The 18333-nt window shown below is 41.9% G+C and overlaps 1 protein-coding gene across 1 annotated transcript in view; it reads right to left on the bottom strand.

Annotated features, from left to right (window-relative positions):
- Positions 1–17654, bottom strand: part of Sos (Son of sevenless) — a 59429-nt gene extending 41775 nt beyond the window's left edge. Inside the window, exons 1-12 of the mRNA XM_028309365.1 lie at positions 17307–17654; positions 15462–15581; positions 14456–14590; positions 11415–11591; positions 9829–10059; positions 7706–7835; positions 6681–6784; positions 6071–6238; positions 5340–5404; positions 4590–4720; positions 3913–4013; positions 2231–2345 (exon numbers count right to left, since the gene is read on the bottom strand). Coding sequence (XP_028165166.1) covers positions 2231–2345; positions 3913–4013; positions 4590–4720; positions 5340–5404; positions 6071–6238; positions 6681–6784; positions 7706–7835; positions 9829–10059; positions 11415–11591; positions 14456–14590; positions 15462–15581; positions 17307–17402 — 1573 coding nt within the window. The 5' untranslated portion in view covers positions 17403–17654. The remainder of the gene's footprint in view (positions 1–2230; positions 2346–3912; positions 4014–4589; positions 4721–5339; positions 5405–6070; positions 6239–6680; positions 6785–7705; positions 7836–9828; positions 10060–11414; positions 11592–14455; positions 14591–15461; positions 15582–17306) is intronic.
- Between the last annotated feature and the right edge of the window lie 679 nt (positions 17655–18333).

Below are 18333 nucleotides of genomic sequence, written 5' to 3'. Positions count from 1 at the left end.
CTAGTAAATACGAGTAGGTACTCGATACTTTTGATTCGATACCAAGTATTTATTGTATCGAATCAATTTTGCGATACATAATCGGTATCGAAACAAAAATACTTGGTATCGAATCGAATCAGCAAAACAACCGAAAACAATAAAAAAAACCGAGAACGCATCATACAGAACTGAGAGAGTAAAAACAGTCAGATAATTAGCTTTAATCGGTTACCGAGTTACCGGTATTCGTCGCGTGGCGGCGAGAGTGACGCGTTGTCTCGCGCTGGGCCAGCCGAATTCGTCCGACTTCAGCCGAGCCTGAGCCGAAAGCGAGAGAAGGAGACACCCGCACCCGCCCGCAAATCATCTCGCCATTCCGCCATTGTGAAAGTGTTAAGTGATTGATTATTTACAAGTAATTTTATTAATTGTAATCATCAAATTCATCGGTTTATTCCAATGTTATCATGGCATAAACCGATAAATAAATAGTTGTTTGCTTCTCAATTTTGTTTAAATTATTGTCCTTCAGCGTTCATTGATAGCACCCTCAAAATAATAAAACAAAAATAAAAGTTCTAAAAAGTATCGATATCAGTAAGTATCGATACTTTAGGAGTACTTATTTAAGTAGTATCGAAAAAAGATTTGAGTATTATCGAAATGAGTAGGTATCGATACTTAGGTGGTATCGGAACATCCCTACTCACGTATCCTCTTTAACAGATGGATAGCGATTAATTCCAACTTAACAATTTTATAGCCATAAAAGTTGGCTTAAACGTAACTACCTATTTTTTGAAGAAGTGACTCTGGATCCTTCTAAAGACACATTTTTGGTGTAAAAACCTTTCCTTTAACCCTTCATTTGGCAAGACACAAATTGTTTTATTTTTTCAATAAAATCTATTTAGACCTAATTGTTACTATCAAATTAAGTTAAGAAAAATAGTAAAAAAAATATTTGGTTGGTATTTTCGCGAAAAACGATTGTTGCTTATTTACCACATTGCCAAATAGGGGTACTTAAATAAAACATTGAGATATATTATAGAATTAATTTTTTTACATGAAAATCTTAAAAAAACCAATCGTATTTCACATTTTATGCATTAAACTTTTTTTTGGCCATTTTCGCAAAGTCGATTAATGACCTTTTTCTCCAACATTTGATAGATGACGTATGTCATCATACTTCACGATCAATATGCCGAGCCAAGGTTGGCTTTTTATTTTCTCTTTAGCTTCTGAAACTGGTATGTTACCGTTATCTGCTATAGTTGTTGACTTCAACGCAAGAAAAATGTGTTTATCATTTAAATCAGTTCAGCGGTATAAGTGTGAAGACAAACAACACAGAGACAGACAGCAAATTCTTCCTCTCTCCTAAAATGCTGTGCCCGACAGGATCCGTAATTGCATCAAAAGTAATTACTATACCATCTCTATAACATTATTCATGTAATACATGATTGATTTATTGTGTATTGACACTCTTTTGTATTAACAAAAAGCTAAACCTATTTTGTTAGATGTTTGGCACTGTTGCTTCTAGGCAACATCGAGGTTCGGAAGCATGTCATGTATTAGAAAACACAATTTCTACGCCAAATATTGCTTTATATGATTAGTTTGATTTATTATGAATTAAATTTAGACAAAACAAAAATAATTAGAGATGATAAAATAGTACAAAATCATAAAACTTCCGTCTTTGTTATTCTCATTGCGCGTCATCTTGGCGTCTGACAGAAATATGGATATGAAATCTCTCAAAACTCATTCGACGACCGACTTACTATTGTTTTGCTGAACTAAGCTTTGTAACAAAATCGAATGATTTGCACAAAACTTATTATTTGGTGCTGTAGAAATATTCAAAGTGGTTGTTGCTTAAAAGCATCACTGCCAAATGAAGGGTTAATGAAATGAAGTTTAGAACTAGGCTTTTAAATGGTGCCAATATTGGTGGGAAGTGGGGATGCATACGTTTGAAAGTGCTTGTCGCGGGAGGTGCGATTAATTTGACGTCGAGTGTAGTTTCACTGGGCTGGAAGACGTAGCGTGGGCAGGCCTCCTACTAGGTGGACCGACGATCTGGTAAAGGTCGCGGGAAGAGCCTGGATGCGGGCAGCGCAGGACCGTTCATTGTGGAAAACCTTGGGGGAGGCCTTTGTACAGCAGTTGACGTCATTTGGCTGAAACGAACGAATAGTTTCAGTATCTCGGTGTTAAAAAGTCCACCTACCTTCAGTGTCCGGCCTGTCGTGTAGCTCCAGTTTCCGTATGTGCAGTTTCTCCTTCAATTTTAACTGCTGCGAGCCTCCCGCGCCCGTCGAAATGCCTCCGCTGTTGACGCTCACCTGTAAGAATAGACCTTATTGTATGGAAGATAAGATAGTACAGTAGAATCCGATTATAACGATGCTCAAGGGACCGATGATATTACTTCACACTAAAGTATTTTTTTACGTTATTTCTCAAAAAATCAACCAACTAAATCAAAAATATGCGTCGCTACAAGCGGTCGGTCGTTATAAGCGACGTCGTACTAAACGGATTCTACGGTATAAACGTGTACTGTGACTGTGAGATAAGTAAGACAGGCCAGAGGTGCAATTGTGTAAAGCAATCGTATTTATTTGACAGTTCAAAACGTACGGTATATTCTGTCAAACGCTTTGTTATACGTGTTTGTACGTTTTGAACTGTCAAATGAATACGATCGCTTTACTCAATTGCACCTCAGGTTTAGATGATTAACGCGCGTTAGCATGTGTATTCCGTGGATTACTAATGTTTGGCCAAAAAACGTTTCCCAAATTATCACATCGCAAACAACGTTTCGCAAATTTTCATTTGGCAAATTCTCATTTGGCAAAACCAACTTATTGCAAACTTTTAATTCGCAAATGTCGTTTTTGGCATATTATTGTTTAGCAAATTATTGTTTGGCAAAGTTTGTTTTGCCAAATGTGTCATTTGGCAAAAATATTTCACGATAAACTATTTACAAAATAATATGATTGTCGCATAGAATGGACTACAAATTAGCTTGTGGTTATTATTTTGTTTAGTGGGTAGATAATATAAAATTTGTTCTAAATTAATTTTCATATTTCATTCTTTTTATCGAAATTCCCAAATGATTCATTAAACAATAGAGGTGATTCTAGCGCTCGGCGGCCGCTGCCGCGGCACGCTTCGCTCGCCTTCGCGCGTTAAGGGTCACTGTTCTAACCTAACCTAACCTACTATTTTCTGCGATACCTACTTTCTGCAAGCATACTATTTTCTGCAATCTCTTTGTTTTACATAAAATTCTTGTAATAACCTTGATCATCTGCCTTATGCTTTGATTTGTGGGTAACGGTGGGTAAGTATGTGAAGTGTCAATTTGACCAAACAAATTATTTGGGATATAATATTTGGCAAAATAAAACATTTGCTATATAAACATTTGCCAAGTAAAATTTTGCCAAATGATAATTTGACCAAATGAATTAGTTGCGAAAAGTACAGTTGCTAAAAGTTCATTTGGGAAATGAAACTTTGGCGATAAGTTGTTTGCGAAGTGAAATTTGGCGAAAAGTAATTTGGCCAAACGGAAGGATACCGTATTCCGTGAATAAAATACATGTACATAGTTGTAAACGCGCGTTTGATCTCATTATCTGGCCTTATGATGAAAATCGCGGTGGATTGTCATTTTTACATAATTATCGTACAAATGACAGCACATCAAAGTATAGATGACCTACACTATTTCTCGTTCAGCTATACATATAGTTTCCAACATGGTGAAAATCGGAACCAGAGATCCGGTATTGAAGACGCCCCCTGTCAATGTCTCACGGGTGGGACAGTACAGTGTATTGGGTCTATAACCAATGTGGCATCTTACTTAAAATGTATAGTCTATTCACTTACCAAACTCGTGACGGGTTTGCACAGTAGTAGTAGTCCGTCGAAGAGGTACGCTCTCCGCTCCGCTATCCGCTTGCCCGGACCGATTTTTGATAACGTGTCCTCTGTGGAAAAATAATAATACATTTTGCTATTTTTTATTTACAATTACTTATAATTTGAATTTTGATTTGGTTAAAAGTGAAGCATCGCTCGCTGTATTACATCAAGGTCGTCCGTCCATCAAGCACGTACCTCTAATAAACTCGTTGCAGCACTGTCCGATGTCTCTCGCGTCCCAGTTGTCCACAATTCGCGCGAGTTCGTTGCACTTCTCTATGGCAGCGGTCGTCCGTCCATCAAGCACGTACCTCTGATAAACTCGTTGCAGCACTGTCCAATGTCTCTCGCGTCCCAGTTGTCCCATCCGAAGCGACCCTCGCTATATTACATCGATTTCGTCCGTCCATCAAGCACGTACCTCTGATAAACTCGTTGCAGCACTGTCCGATGTCTCTCGCGTCCCAGTTGTCCCATCCGAAGCGACCCTCGCTATATTACATCGAGGTCGTCCGTCCATCAAGCACGTACCTCTAATAAACTCGTTGCAGCACTGTCCGATGTCTCTCGCGTCCCAGTTGTCCCATCCGAAGCGACCCTCGCTATATTACATCAAGGTCGTCCGTCCATCAAGCACGTACCTCTAATAAACTCGTTGCAGCACTGTCCAATGTCCCGCGCGTCCCAGTTATCCACAATTCGCGCGAGTTCGTTGCATTTCTCTATGGCTAGTTGTCGTCGCGCCCGCGTTGCCATACGAAGCGTTGTGTCTCTGCGAAAGTATGCGACTTTAGACTTTATACTAAAGACTTAAAAACGAAAATAGACTACTGAATAAATATCGTGTCTCTGCCAACATTTGTACACAACTTTGAACCTAATTTCGAGCGCAATATGGTTCAAAATCGTGTGTATACTGAAAAACCGTCCCTAGAACAGAAATTTGTTAGCACACGAATTTAGACTTTACACTTGAGACATAAAAACGAAAATAGACTACTGGACAAATGTCGTGTCTCTGTAAAATAAGATAGTGCGCATGAGTTCGTGCACACGACTTTGAATCTTATACTGATCTTATAAGAACTATAGATGAACTACACTGAACTGTCCCACCAAACTCATTGACAGGGAGGCGCCACCATCTTTCAACTATCTTGTTTCCAACATGGCAAAAATCGGAACCAGCATTCCGGTATTGACGGTGGCGCCCCAATGTCAATGTCACGGGTGGGACAGTTCGTTGTAGTTCATTATACTTGACAGTCTATTTACAAAATTGACAGACAAACGACTAACTTTACGCACAGGACTTGAGTTCAAAATCTATAGTAGCATTTTTAAATCCTTATTATACAGTTATCAATGGGTTTTAGTTTCAATTTACTTACAATTTTGGTCCATTTTCTAATGCTTTTAGTAGTAATTTCTTTATTGGATGTAAGTTGCATTCCACCTGAAAAAGATAAAAACAATTATTTAATAATATTTTAACATTATTAACCCAGATCACAAATAGCATAATTATCACGTGACGTAGGTGACAGTACGTCGCAGGAGCTAGTAAATATCAAGTGACAGTATCACGTAACGTACCTGTTTGAAGCTCTCTCTGTAATCCGTGTGTGGCGTCACCGGAGCTAGTAAATATCACGTGACCGAAGCTAGTATAAATATCACATGACGTACCTGCTTGAAGCTTTCTCTGTCGTCCGTATGCGGCGCCACTTGTAACAACGCCAGCACGTACTTATGGTATAATAATACGTGGGCCACCGGCGCTAGCACCAGTTTTGGAAGGTATCATATGACTGACCATTACTTACTACAAGTACACGAAGTAATGTTATAACAGCACGTGGGCCACTGGAGCTAGTAAATAATAAATATCACGTGACAGTATCACGTGACGTACCTGCTTAAAGCTTTCTCTATCGTCCGTATGCGGCGCCACTGGAGCTAGTAAATATCACATGACCGGAGCTAGTATAAATATCACGTGACAGTATCAAATGACGTACCTGCTTGAAGCACTCTCTGTCGTCTAAATCACATGGTAAATATCGTGACCGGAGCTAGTAAATACCACATTGTTGTAACTAGTAAATATCACGTGACGTACCTGCTTGAAGCTTTCTCTATCGTCCGTATGCGGCGCCACTTGTAGCAACGCCAACACGTATTTATGGTATAATAACACGTGGGCCACCGGCGCTAGCACCAATTTTGGGAGGTAGTATTTCACTGCTAATCTGAAGCCTTGGCCGGCGGTGTCTAGGCGCTCCGATAACTGCGGAAGAAGTAAATGTTTATAAATGGTTTTGTATGGTGCCTGCCCCTAAGGGCCAAATAGAAACTAAGGGGCGCTTTGTGAAAAAAGAAATATTTTTCTAAGTAATAGGTCGTCTGGGTCGTCTGACGGCAGTTGTTTGATGCGCTTAGGCCCAGCTATCTCCAGTGTCAGTGTGACGTGCTAATATGACATTGGGACATCCTGTATTTTTGATTTTCAAGCTAAACAGTTATGTCGATCAAAACTGATATGTTATAACTAGTCATAACACAGTTTTACAGTTCACAACAGTTTCCACCCTGGCCCTGCCCTAGGGCGAGAGATAGAAGCGAAAGGTCATGGGTTCGATTCCCGCCTTAGGCAGTTCGATTTTTTCAAGTTGTTTATTTAAAATAGGGTGGAAACTATTCTAAAATAGTGACAAATATACTGCACTCACCGCGGGGTCGTCTACAATATTCTGCAGAGCGTCCCTGGACTCCTTGCGCGTGACTATGTTAGCGTACCGGACGTACGCTCGGAATTCTTCCACTTCTGCCAATTCTGGAACGAGACGAATAAACATGTTATATTTTAACAACCTTCATTATTTCTATACATAGTGGTTTCACGGACGGATTCGTATGTCGAAAAGTTAATATTGGATGATGGAAATGAGCTAGTGCGTAAACTATGATAATATGTAGTTTTACGACTACTAAGGTCGAATGTAGGTAGTGCAAAACCGCTCTTTGTCGAGATATCAGTTACTAAATAATTTATTACTACGCAATTTTCTCGGAGAACTCCTTAGAATAAATACAGATCCTTGGAAGTTATTTTCATTGATTAGCAGATGATTTCTAATGAACTTGCCGTAGGTAACCTAGCATAAGTGTGTTGAACCTAAACATCGAATGAACAGAGCTTAAATGATGATTCATTCGACCATTTCAGACATAGCGACCACTTCGACTTCTGTCTTGGCGGCACTCGCCTCCCAGTAGGATAGTAGTACCCTTTTCATTGGTCATTTTCAATGAAAAGGGTCCTACTGGGAACTTAAATGAAAGAGTGGACTGTATTTCGATAGGGCTGATTTAATAGCCGTTTACAATTAGGTTTAAGTATTAAACTACGACGTAGTGATATAAAATGGCGATCGCGAGTTGAAGGTCCGAACGAGTAGTACGTGCTATGTATGGCTGGGGGCCCAAGCGAGTACATTTAAGTCACCATCACCATCATTTCAGCCATAGGACGTCCACTGCTGAACATAGGCCTCGGCCAATAATTTTCACAATGGCCGGTTGGTAGCGGCCTGCATCCAGCGCCTTCCTGCTACCTTTATGAGGTCGTCGGTCCACCTTGTGGGTGGACGTCCCACGCTGCGTTTTTCGGTCTCCACTCCAGAACCTTGCTGCCCCATCGGCCGTCAGTTCTACGTACTATGTGAACTACGTGCGTACTAAATATGAATGTTACCTTCAAAACAGGACCCGATGTACGGCGTGGGCGAGTCCTGCGACATTTCTATGGCGTCTTCAAGGTTGCCCAGCAGCGTCACCGTCAGCTCGTATATGTCTACTATGTTGCCGAATATCAGGGAGATTGACTGCAACAAAGGAAGAAGTAGTTACGCAGACAGAAGAACATTATGTGTAAAATTATAAGGCTGAGTTGCACCACCAAACTTTGACCGTAACTATACCTTACGAGCAAAAGTATGGAATCAACCCTTTGTGTTCCGAGCGGTCTTAAGAACTGAATGACTATGTTTTGTATGTATCTATGGTATCAATTTAAAGTTTATAATATCACCTTTAAAATGGTACCATTTTTATTGATCTTCTATTAGTCATTTAGTTCTTATGATCGCTCGGAATATATAGGGTGATTCCATATTTTTGCTCGCGAGTGTATAACGATAACCGATAATTTTTGTATGGAGTTTGACAGATTTTTGAAGTTTGTTACAGTCAATTAAAAGATAAAATTTAATCTAAACACTAATTATTTAGTCTATGTTTTTTTTAGGAGGAGCCTGACTTTCGTTACACAGGTTAGTATTTTCATTTTCAAAGTAAGATAATGCAACCCTGCCTAAGTCTAGTGTTTAACTTAGTCAGTGCCTGAGTTGTGGGAACGGCACGGGAAGGTGTTTTTGAGACATGAAACGTCAGTGAGACTTCAGAATATGCTTCAGATTTGCATGCTCTGTCACGTCATAATATGTCAATATCACGCTTCCCATACCTCAGGTACTGACTGAATTAAGCGCTTGAACTATAATTTAGCTTAACTCGCATAGCTAACAGTTTTTATAGTTTGCAGCCTTCACAAAACTATGGAAAACTGCGTCAGATGTGTGAATTTTTGGTTTGCAACACGCATTTAACATCCTTATAAGGTGCGTCTCTCAAAAAGTTTTTCTCGTCCGTCAGCAAGTCTCTGACCAGTTCCCCCATACATCAGCGAGCCGCGTGGCGCTATTAAGAGTTATGAGCATCTTTTTGGACGTATTTAGAGACAAAAAATCACTTACCCTAGCGTCCCGATCCAGTATTTTCTCCAATTCGTCTTTAAACACCCTTATAATCAAATGGAGGTCTCTCAAAAAGTTTTTCTCGTCCGTCAGCAAGTCTCTGACTAGTTCCCCATAGGTCAGCGACCCACGTCGCTCTATTAATAAGCGTCTTTTTGCACGTATTAGAGACAGAAATCACTTACCCTAGCGTCTCGATCCAAAATCTTCTCCAATTCATCCTTAAACACCCGTATTATCAAATGGAGGTCTCTCAAAAAGTTTTTCTCGTCCGTCAGCAAGTCCCTGACCAGCTCCCTGTAGGTCAGCGACCCACATCGCTCTATTATAAGCGTCTTTTTGCACGTATTAGAGACAAAAAATAACTTACCCTAACGTCTCTATCCAAAATCTTCTCCAATTAATCTTTAAACACCCTTATTATCAAATGGAGGTCTCTCAAAAAGTTTTTCTCGTTGGTCAGCAAGTCCCTGACCAACTCTCCATAGGTCAGCGAGCCACGCCTCATTATCTACATAAGTATTTTAGAGAAAAATCACTTACCCTAGCGTCTCGGTCCAAAATCTTCTCCAATTCATCTTTAAACACCCGTATAATCAAATGGAGGTCTCTCAAAAAGTTTTTCTCGTCGGTCAGCAAGTCCCTGACCAACTCTCCATAGGTCAGCGAGCCACGCCTCATTATCTACATAAGTATTTTAGAGAAAAATCACTTACCCTAGCGTCTCGGTCCAAAATCTTCTCCAATTCGTCCTTAAACACCCGTATAATCAAATGGAGATCTCTCAAAAAGTTTTTCTCGTCGGTCAACAAGTCCCTGACCAACTCCTCATAGATCAGCGACCCGCGTAGCATCATCTACGTTAAGTATTTTAGAGAAAATCACTTACCCTAGCATCTCGATCCAAAATCTTCTCCAATTCATCCTTAAACACCCTTATAATCAAATGGAGGTCTCTCAAAAAGTTTTTCTCGTCCGTCAGCAAGTCTCTGACCAGTTCCCCATAGGTCAGCTACCCACGCCGCATCATCTACATTAAGTATTTTAGAAAAAAATCACTTACCCTAGCGTCTCGATCCAGAATCTTCTCCAATTCATCTTTGAACACCCGTATAATCAAATGGAGATCTCTCAAAAAGTTTTTCTCGTCCGTCAGCAAGTCCCTGACCAGTTCCCCGTATGTCAGCGAGCCGCGTCTGGTGGAGCCGGTGGGCGCGGCGGCGGCGACACTGCAACCAGGCGCGCCGCACGCCGCGAGCGCGGACGATTCTTGGTAGAACATGTCCATTAGCACCTGCAGATACAGAAAAAGTAATTTAATTATTGCCACAGACTGAAGGCTGCTCTATGGGTGTGAAACGTGGAAGGTCACCAAGGTCATCTCGCACCAGCTGCAGGTCTTCGTCAACCGCTGCCTTCGCCGAATTCTCGGCATATACTGGCCTGAGAAAATCTCCAACGTCGAGCTATTGGAACGCTGCCACGAAATTCCGATCGACCAGCAGATCAAGCGCCGCAAGTGGAACTGGATTGGCCACACACTCCGAAGGGACCCCGATCACATCCCCAAGCAGGCTCTGGATTGGAACCCCCAAGGAAAACGCAAACGTGGTCGCCCCAAGCAAACTTGGCGGCGCACTGTGGCAGACGAGGCGAAGAAGATCGGCAAGACTTGGAGCGAGATCAAACACATAGCTCAAGAACGAAAGCGATGTTGTGGACGCCCTCTGCCCCATCTAGGGGACATAGGACCATAAGTCAAGTAAGTCACAGACTGAAGGAGATAGCCGATAGTGGGGATTGTCCACTGATCGGCCACATGCTCAGCAGGCGAGGTCTGTTTTAGAAATAAGATACAACATTAGCCTAAGTTTTAACTAACATTTATGGATCTCAGTTATCTGAAATATATATATTTTTTTATAATTTTTAAAACGCATGTTTACACATTCCATTATTACTTTAACCCTACCACTGCTTTGACAATAAATGGGCATCTTGGACAGATTTTCATCAATCATAGCTAAGAACACTCCCGACTAATAAACCTTTCAAAAAAAAAAAAAGTAAATCATAATCGGTTCACCCGTTCGGGAGCTACGAAGCCACAGACAGACACACACACAGACATACAGATACACAGACACGTCAAATGGCAATGCCAGATTTTGTATGGAAGGCGGCGTCTTTTTTTTTTCGCACGGCCATCGACCAAACTTTGTTTTATGATTACAAAATAGTGTAATAAACCAAACTTACTATGACATGTATACCTCTAAACTCAGTCTGAACTGAGTTACGAGCGTTAGAAGTTTGATGATTTACATACTAGATTTGCTTTTTGCGCGCAAGTTTTGTAAGAAATTGCAACAAAAAGAATTTTTTTTGCAATTTCACACATGGTTTATTACACTATTTTGTAATCAAAAATCAAGGTTTGGTCGATGGCCGCGCGAAAAAAAAAAAGACGCCAATTTCCGGCATTGTCTATAACACCCCGTCGATTTTTCGTCGGGGGTTAAAAATACAGAACCCTAACAAGCAGTGAGATGGAAAACAAAGTATTCGTATAAGTGGTCGATTTCATTCTTTTTTTGAGGCCCAGAATCTGTAAAAACTTGAAATTCCTTACCAAAACCAAAGACTAACCTTATCAGCGCACATAGCAGTCTTAACGTCTCCGCACGTGATGGTCTGGTAGCCGGACTTCTGCGATATCTTCTTGACGAAGTTGCCGGCCAGCTTGAGAATGTCCGCGCTCACGTATTCAAGCACGGCTGTCATAAACACCGATACTGAGTAGTCGATTTTGTACATGAGCACCTCCTAGGGACAAGCGGACTGCTTTAGACAATATTACAAGTCTTTAAAATTTTCAATAATTCAATTGTTATACATTTTTATTTTAAAATTTCGTCCGACGACCCCAAGCTACCCATCCTTATCGCTCACGCGTAATAACATTGCTGTCGCGACTGTGCGACGGGCGCCCGCAGTGAGTGTGCGAGCGCGACAGCAACATAATTACGCGCGAGCGATAAGGATGGGTAGCTTAGGGTCATTGAACGAAATTCTACGTGCTCGGCGACCAGGCTTTAGTCTTTTGTAATTTTTGAGTGACCCCAATGAAAATAAAATCATTTCAAAATTAGGGATTGATGGTGAAAATGGGTATTAATTGAGAATGTCGGCGCTCACGTATTCAAGCACGGCTGTCATAAACACCGATACTGAGTAGTCGATTTTGTACATGAGCACCTCCTAGGGACAAGCGGACTGCTTTAGACAATATTCGTTTCAGCCAAATGCCAAATGACGTCCACTGCTGGACAAAGGCCTCCCCCAAGGTTTTCCACAATGAACGGTCCTGCGCTGCCCGCATCCAGGCTCTTCCCGCGACCTTTACCAGATCGTCGGTCCACCTAGTAGGAGGCCTGCCCACGCTACGTTTTCCAGCCCGTGGTCGCCACTCGAGAACTTTCCTGCCCCAACGGCCATCGTCTCTACGAGCTATGTGCCCCGCCCACTGCCACTTGATTTTAGCAATTCTGCGAGCTATGTCGGTTACTTTGGTTCTCCTACGGATCTCCTCATTTCTGATTCGATCACGCAGGGAAACTCCGAGCATAGCCCGCTCCATCGCCCTTTGGGTGACCTTGAGCCTTCTTATGAGGCCCATAGTAAGCGACCACGTTTCGGATCCATATGTCAACACTGGCAACACACACTGCTCGAAGACTTTCGTCTTGAGACACTGCGGTATTTCGGACATGAGTATATGGCGAAGCTTCCCGAACGCTGCCCATCCGAGTTGGATTCGACGATTGACCTCTTTCTCGAAGTTGGACCTACCTAACTGGACTGTTTGTCCCAGGTATACATAATTGTCGACAACTTCGAGTGTAGAGTCTCCAACCTTCAGAGGAGTGGGTGCAACACGGACATTAGACATGATTTTTGTCTTGTCCATGTTCATTCTGAGGCCCACTTGTTGAGAGGCTCTACTGAGGCCATCGAGCATTGTGCCTAGATCCTCCAAGGTCTCAGCCATGACTACGATATCGTCCGCGAATCGAAGGTGGGTGATGTACTCGCCGTTGATATTTATGCCAAATCCGTTCCAGTCCAGAAGCTTGAAGACATCTTCCAGGGCGGTGGTAAACAGTTTTGGAGATATGACGTCTCCCTGTCTTACCCCTCGCTGCAACTGGATAGGTTTCGAATCCCGATCCTGGAGGCGGACCGACATTGTGGCGTTTTTGTACAAATCCCTTAACACTTCGATATATCGATAGTCAATTTGGCACCTTTGGAGAGACTGTAGCACTGCCCAGGTCTCGACCGAATCGAAGGCTTTCTCATAATCCACAAACGCCAGGCAAAGTGGTTGATTATACTCCTCGGTCTTCTGTATAATCTGCCTTAGCGTATGTATGTGGTCTATGGTACTAAAGCCTTTTCGGAAACCGGCTTGTTCGGGAGGCTGGAAGTCGTCGAGCCTGCGAGCGAGACGATTCGTAATGACTCTTGAAAACAGCTTGTAGACATGGCTCAGAAGTGAGATGGAAGGAGACAATATTACAAGTCTTTAAAATTTTCAATAATTCAATTGTTATACATTTTTATTTTAAAATTTCGTCCGATGACCCCAAGCTACCCATCCTTATCGCTCACGCGTAATAATATTGCTGTCGCAACTGTGCGACGGGTGGCCGCAGTGAGTGAGAGCGCGACAGCAATATAATTACGCGCGAGCGATAAGGATGCGTAGCTTGGGGTCATTGAACGAAATTCTACGTGCTCGGCGACCAGGCTTTAGTCTTTCGTAATTTTTGAGTGACCCCTATGAAAATAAAATCATTTAAAAATTGGGATTGATGGTGAAAATGGGCATTAGTGACTCAATTTGTCAAATGTTGAGGGTACGATGTCAAACGGCACCGCATCCAGATCACAATATGTCCGGCGCTGTCCGAATAAAACCGGGTGTGAGTATCTTCTGTAATATTTGATGCAACTGGTTGACAGGCAGGCTAGTGCGGCACTGTGTCCGGCGATGTCCTGGTGTCCGGGAGTCCGAAAATTTACCTGTTTCATTTGGTGAACTTATAGGCGGGCAAGCTGGCTCTGCGCCGCGTCCGAGTCACGTGTCCGGATATGCCTGGTGTCCGGACTTATCCGGTTGTCCGGCGGTGTCTGGGTGTCAGGCAACTTATCTTCAGCAGCATTTGTGCAGCGTCCGGGCCACATTTGCGGCGCTGTTTGTATTTGTCCGGATGAGCAACTTAATATTTCCGGCTTACTTTCTGCAGAATCTGGTGTAGCTTATCCGCGGGTAAGCCGCCGCGTCCGAGTCACGTGTCCGGATATGCCCAAGTGTCCAGGTATCAGGCGACTTATCTTCAGCAGCATTTGCGCCGCGTCCGGGCCACATGTCCGGATTTGTCCGGGTGTCCGGCGGTGAGCAACTTATTTGTTTCACATGCTTACTTTCTGCAGCATCTGGTGCAGCTTATCCGCGGGTAGGCTGGCGCGCGTCCGAGTCAATTGTCCGGATATGCCCAGGTGTCCTGATTAATCCTGGTGGACGGAGTTGTCCGGTGGTGTCCGGGTATCAAGCAACTTATCTTCAGCAGCAATTGCGCAGCGTCCGGATACATGTCCGGCGCTGTCCGGGTGTCCGGGCTTACCTTCTGCAGCATCTGGTGCAGCTTGTCCGCGGGCAGGCTGGCGCGGCGCCGCTTCTGCGCCGCGTCCCTCGCGTCGGCAAGCGCCCACTTGTCTAAGGGAGTCGGGAACGAGCGGGCTACGCGTTCCTCAACGTCCTGTAATAAGGTGTGAATGTTAGTTAAACGTTCTTGTCCGGATGGACAGACTAGCTTTCCGCCCGCGTGGAATTTTGTTCGTCACAGAAATACTTTAACACGCGCGTTCGTTTCAAAAACCGGGATAAAAACTATCCTATGTCCTTTCCCGGGACTCAAACTATCTCTATGCCAAGTTTCATCAAAATCGGTTCAGTGGTTTAGACGTGAAAAAGAGACAGACAGACAGAGTTACTTTTACATTTATAATATTAGTGTAAGTATAGTATAGATGGTTGCGGGAATAGGCAATGATATTTCATCAATAGATAATTATTATTACTGCGCTCCTCGCGCGATGGATAACAAGCTTTATTAAAAACTTGTATCACAATTTTCCAGTCACGTTTTAGAATATTATCACGCTACGAATTCGTATCGTTTAATCGTAAAAGCAAGTATGCAGTCTTTCGTTCACTAGACCAGAAGTCCTTCGAGCCGGATGTATTTGTCGCTAAATTCTTGATCTGTCAATCACAATACATGTAGTTTTCATATACAACATCTTGTCGCGCGACGAAAACACACACTTACAAAAGCAAGTAAATATTCTTTCAATAAACATTCTGGTCCTTCGAGCCGGACGTGTTTGAGCAATGCGTGCATTGATTGGACATTTCAAAAAGATCTGCATACGAAATCACTGATTTAAAAAAAACCTTCGTTCACTAAAATTTTAGTCCTTCGAGCCGGATATATTCGTCGTAGTTTCGCCAGCGTCAGCAACTGACCGGGACCAGCTGGCACGCATAGCATCGCCAGTAGCCGCAGGCAGAGAACTCCACATACTGCAGAGCTATGCGCCGCGCTGTGCGTCGGAGGAGGCACGCACCTGCACAGTCAGCGGCGTGGGCACACTGCACAGCATCGCCAGTAGCCGCAGGCAGAGAGACTCCACATACTCCAGCGCGCTGTGCTCGGCGCTTAGTGTCGGGTGCACCTGCTCCAGGACCTGGAAGGTGGAAGAGAAGACATTGATCATCATCATCATGAAGGCGACTGGATAAAATGACCTAAGACCTCAAATTTCGCAGACCAGCCCCGTTGCCGCACCGCTGTCCACGAAATTTCTTTATTCACTTAGGGCTCCAGCACATTAGGCGGCCAGGTCGCACACAATAATTTTTAAGCGCGCCGTGCTGCAGTCAACAAGCGTTTGTAGCGATTCACACGAAGTCGCATCCAGTTCACAGACGAAAAAAACGCGTTGTGCATGGGCTCTTTTAACTGCCTAAATATGGACAGTGTCATATCAATTGTACTGCCACTGGCATTTAGATAAACCGAGTAGAGTAAGACAGTGATTTTCAGCAGGCAACATAATGTCTTTTTAGTTTTTACCTACAGCTAGTATTAGTAAAGATGACAAATTACAACATAATAACAAAATGACAGGTTTATTCTTCAGTTACCGTGTAAAATAAAGTCTTCAGTCTAGGTATAAAAGATATCTGACGATTGAAAAATCAGCCCTAAATCTGTTTAATGTGAGTACTTCCATACATATTCATGTACTGGTTAACAACTGAACCAACTATCAGCTGACAAAAAGTATGTTTGAAGAGAGACTAATGTCCATTTTCTCCGTCAATCCTTAATTTTTAAGTGACCCCTATTCATACAAAATGCCTGCTAAGAGTTACCTACCATAGGGGTCACTTAAAAATTAGGGATTGACGGTGAAAATGGGCATAAGTTACCTAAATAAAGTTTATAATTCTATGTTATTAGATCATATTACTAATCACCTACTTATAAAATTGTTTATAGAGCAATTCATCAATGGAGCAGTATGCTCTCTCAGCTAAAAAAGTAACTAATGAATTGAAGAAGTTTGCCCAATTCAGATTTATGTATTGCAGTAATGAGTCACTTACAATTTACTAAGTTAGGTGGTGCTACTCAGCCTAAGACTCAACATTCTTTAAAATTAATCCAAAATACTTAGTAGGCAACTAAAAAACCAATACACATGTTGTTTTGTTGACCATCACAACAGGTCAGTACCTAAATTATATTTATTCTAATTAAGTCTTTCCGCAAATTCAAAATAGTCCACCCCTATCATTTATGTGAGCACTGATCAGTTCGAGACACTGATTTGCATTGTATGGAATCTCGGCATACAACCAATCGTGCCACAGCCCTAAAATTCTGTAGTTCTAGAACTAGAAGCAATAAATGACTAACGCATTGATTAATGTGGTCATCAAAATGAAAAGGGTGACAAGCTTTGAATTATCACAGAAACAAGATAGCTATTATTGACTGACCCTTCCTAAATTGGCTGTCTTTTATTAATTTGAATCAGATCAACATTAAGAGATAGTGACAGCATTTATTAAGTAGTAATAAAACACTGTTCTACAGTTTTATGAAGTAAGGTCAAGCAATTGTTAACAGGGGTTTTGTAAACAAAGCTTCATAAACCTTTTTAAAATCATGTTTTACCTACCTAGGTTGAGTAATAGTGAAAAAAGTTGTACTAGAGTTAAAACAACCTTCAATTTCAGTGACTGGCATCTGGGTTTTATTTTTTTAATGAAAACCACTCAATTTACTAACTAAATCGAATTGAGAATGATTCTGAACACTTTTAGGACAGGTTTGGTTCAAAAGTTCCAAGATTTCGGATACCAATAAGACAAAATTGAGAGAAAAAGTTTTGTATACAAACCTTTCGAAGTGCGTTGACGAAGAGACCTTTCCATTTTTCGGCATTCTCCGGGTCCTGGAAATCGTACCCGCGGCTCTCCTCCACTGTCGGCAACATCCTAAACGATACCCCCACAAGGAAATCATGTAAACTCTCAACGAGTCCCGATATCAAACCAATACAACATTACAGGCCATATCGCCAGTTCAGCGACTTTGGCAACTTTCTACGACACTACACTAAACAAAATCACAAAATAATTAGATAAAAAGATAATTATTGAAATAGAAACACGATAGTTTGGAAATGTAAGAATAAATTAATTGAAATGTAAAATCTTTGATTCTTTTGATCGGCAAAACGACGCCATTCTTCTTCTTCTTTTTTGTTCTTGGCAATACTCGTCGAGGCCGACTTGATTTGTGCCATTTTCATGTGAGTGTGGGACGAGTTAAGAAGAGGGACCAAGTGGGATGGGACTTGGGCTTGGGCTTGGGATATTAGGTGCGGTTGAGGTCGTATAAATAACCGCTCGAANCTTCTTTCATACCAATTACTTTCATTCTTCAACATAAAACGATTCATCGTCTTGTTCGTGATTATTTTAAATGAACGTAACTTTATTACACGGAATAACTATCAAAATGTATTGATATTCTTATTGTTTTATTAATAACGATTGCGCATCTACAATTCATTTAAATTTGAGTATTTTGGAAGCTTGAATAAAGCATTATTATTATTAAGTATGCTAGGACGGATCTTTAGTTAACAAAGATTAATCAAAGTATTTTTGCCGCCGCTTTTACAATCTCATTCGTTGATAGACTTGCCTGTACTAAAGTGATGAAATTACATTTTTGTTAAGTTAAAAATTACGTAAATTTGTAGCCGCTAGCACACCTGACGCATAAACAAAAAAACGTCCTTGAATACCGACCCCATGACGTCACCCGCCGCGCGTGGGACCCTAGTCGTAAAAACTAATGTTTATGACCGCTTCTTAGAAAGGTTATGAATGGAGTGCCGTTTTTATGATAGCAGATGA

Source organism: Ostrinia furnacalis, unplaced genomic scaffold (genome assembly GCF_004193835.3).
Source record: "Ostrinia furnacalis isolate ACB-3 unplaced genomic scaffold, ASM419383v2 OfSCF2709, whole genome shotgun sequence".
Taxonomy (NCBI): Eukaryota; Metazoa; Arthropoda; class Insecta; order Lepidoptera; family Crambidae; genus Ostrinia; species Ostrinia furnacalis.
Note: the sequence above shows the minus strand (reverse complement) of the source record. Positions and strands in the feature narration are given on the sequence as shown.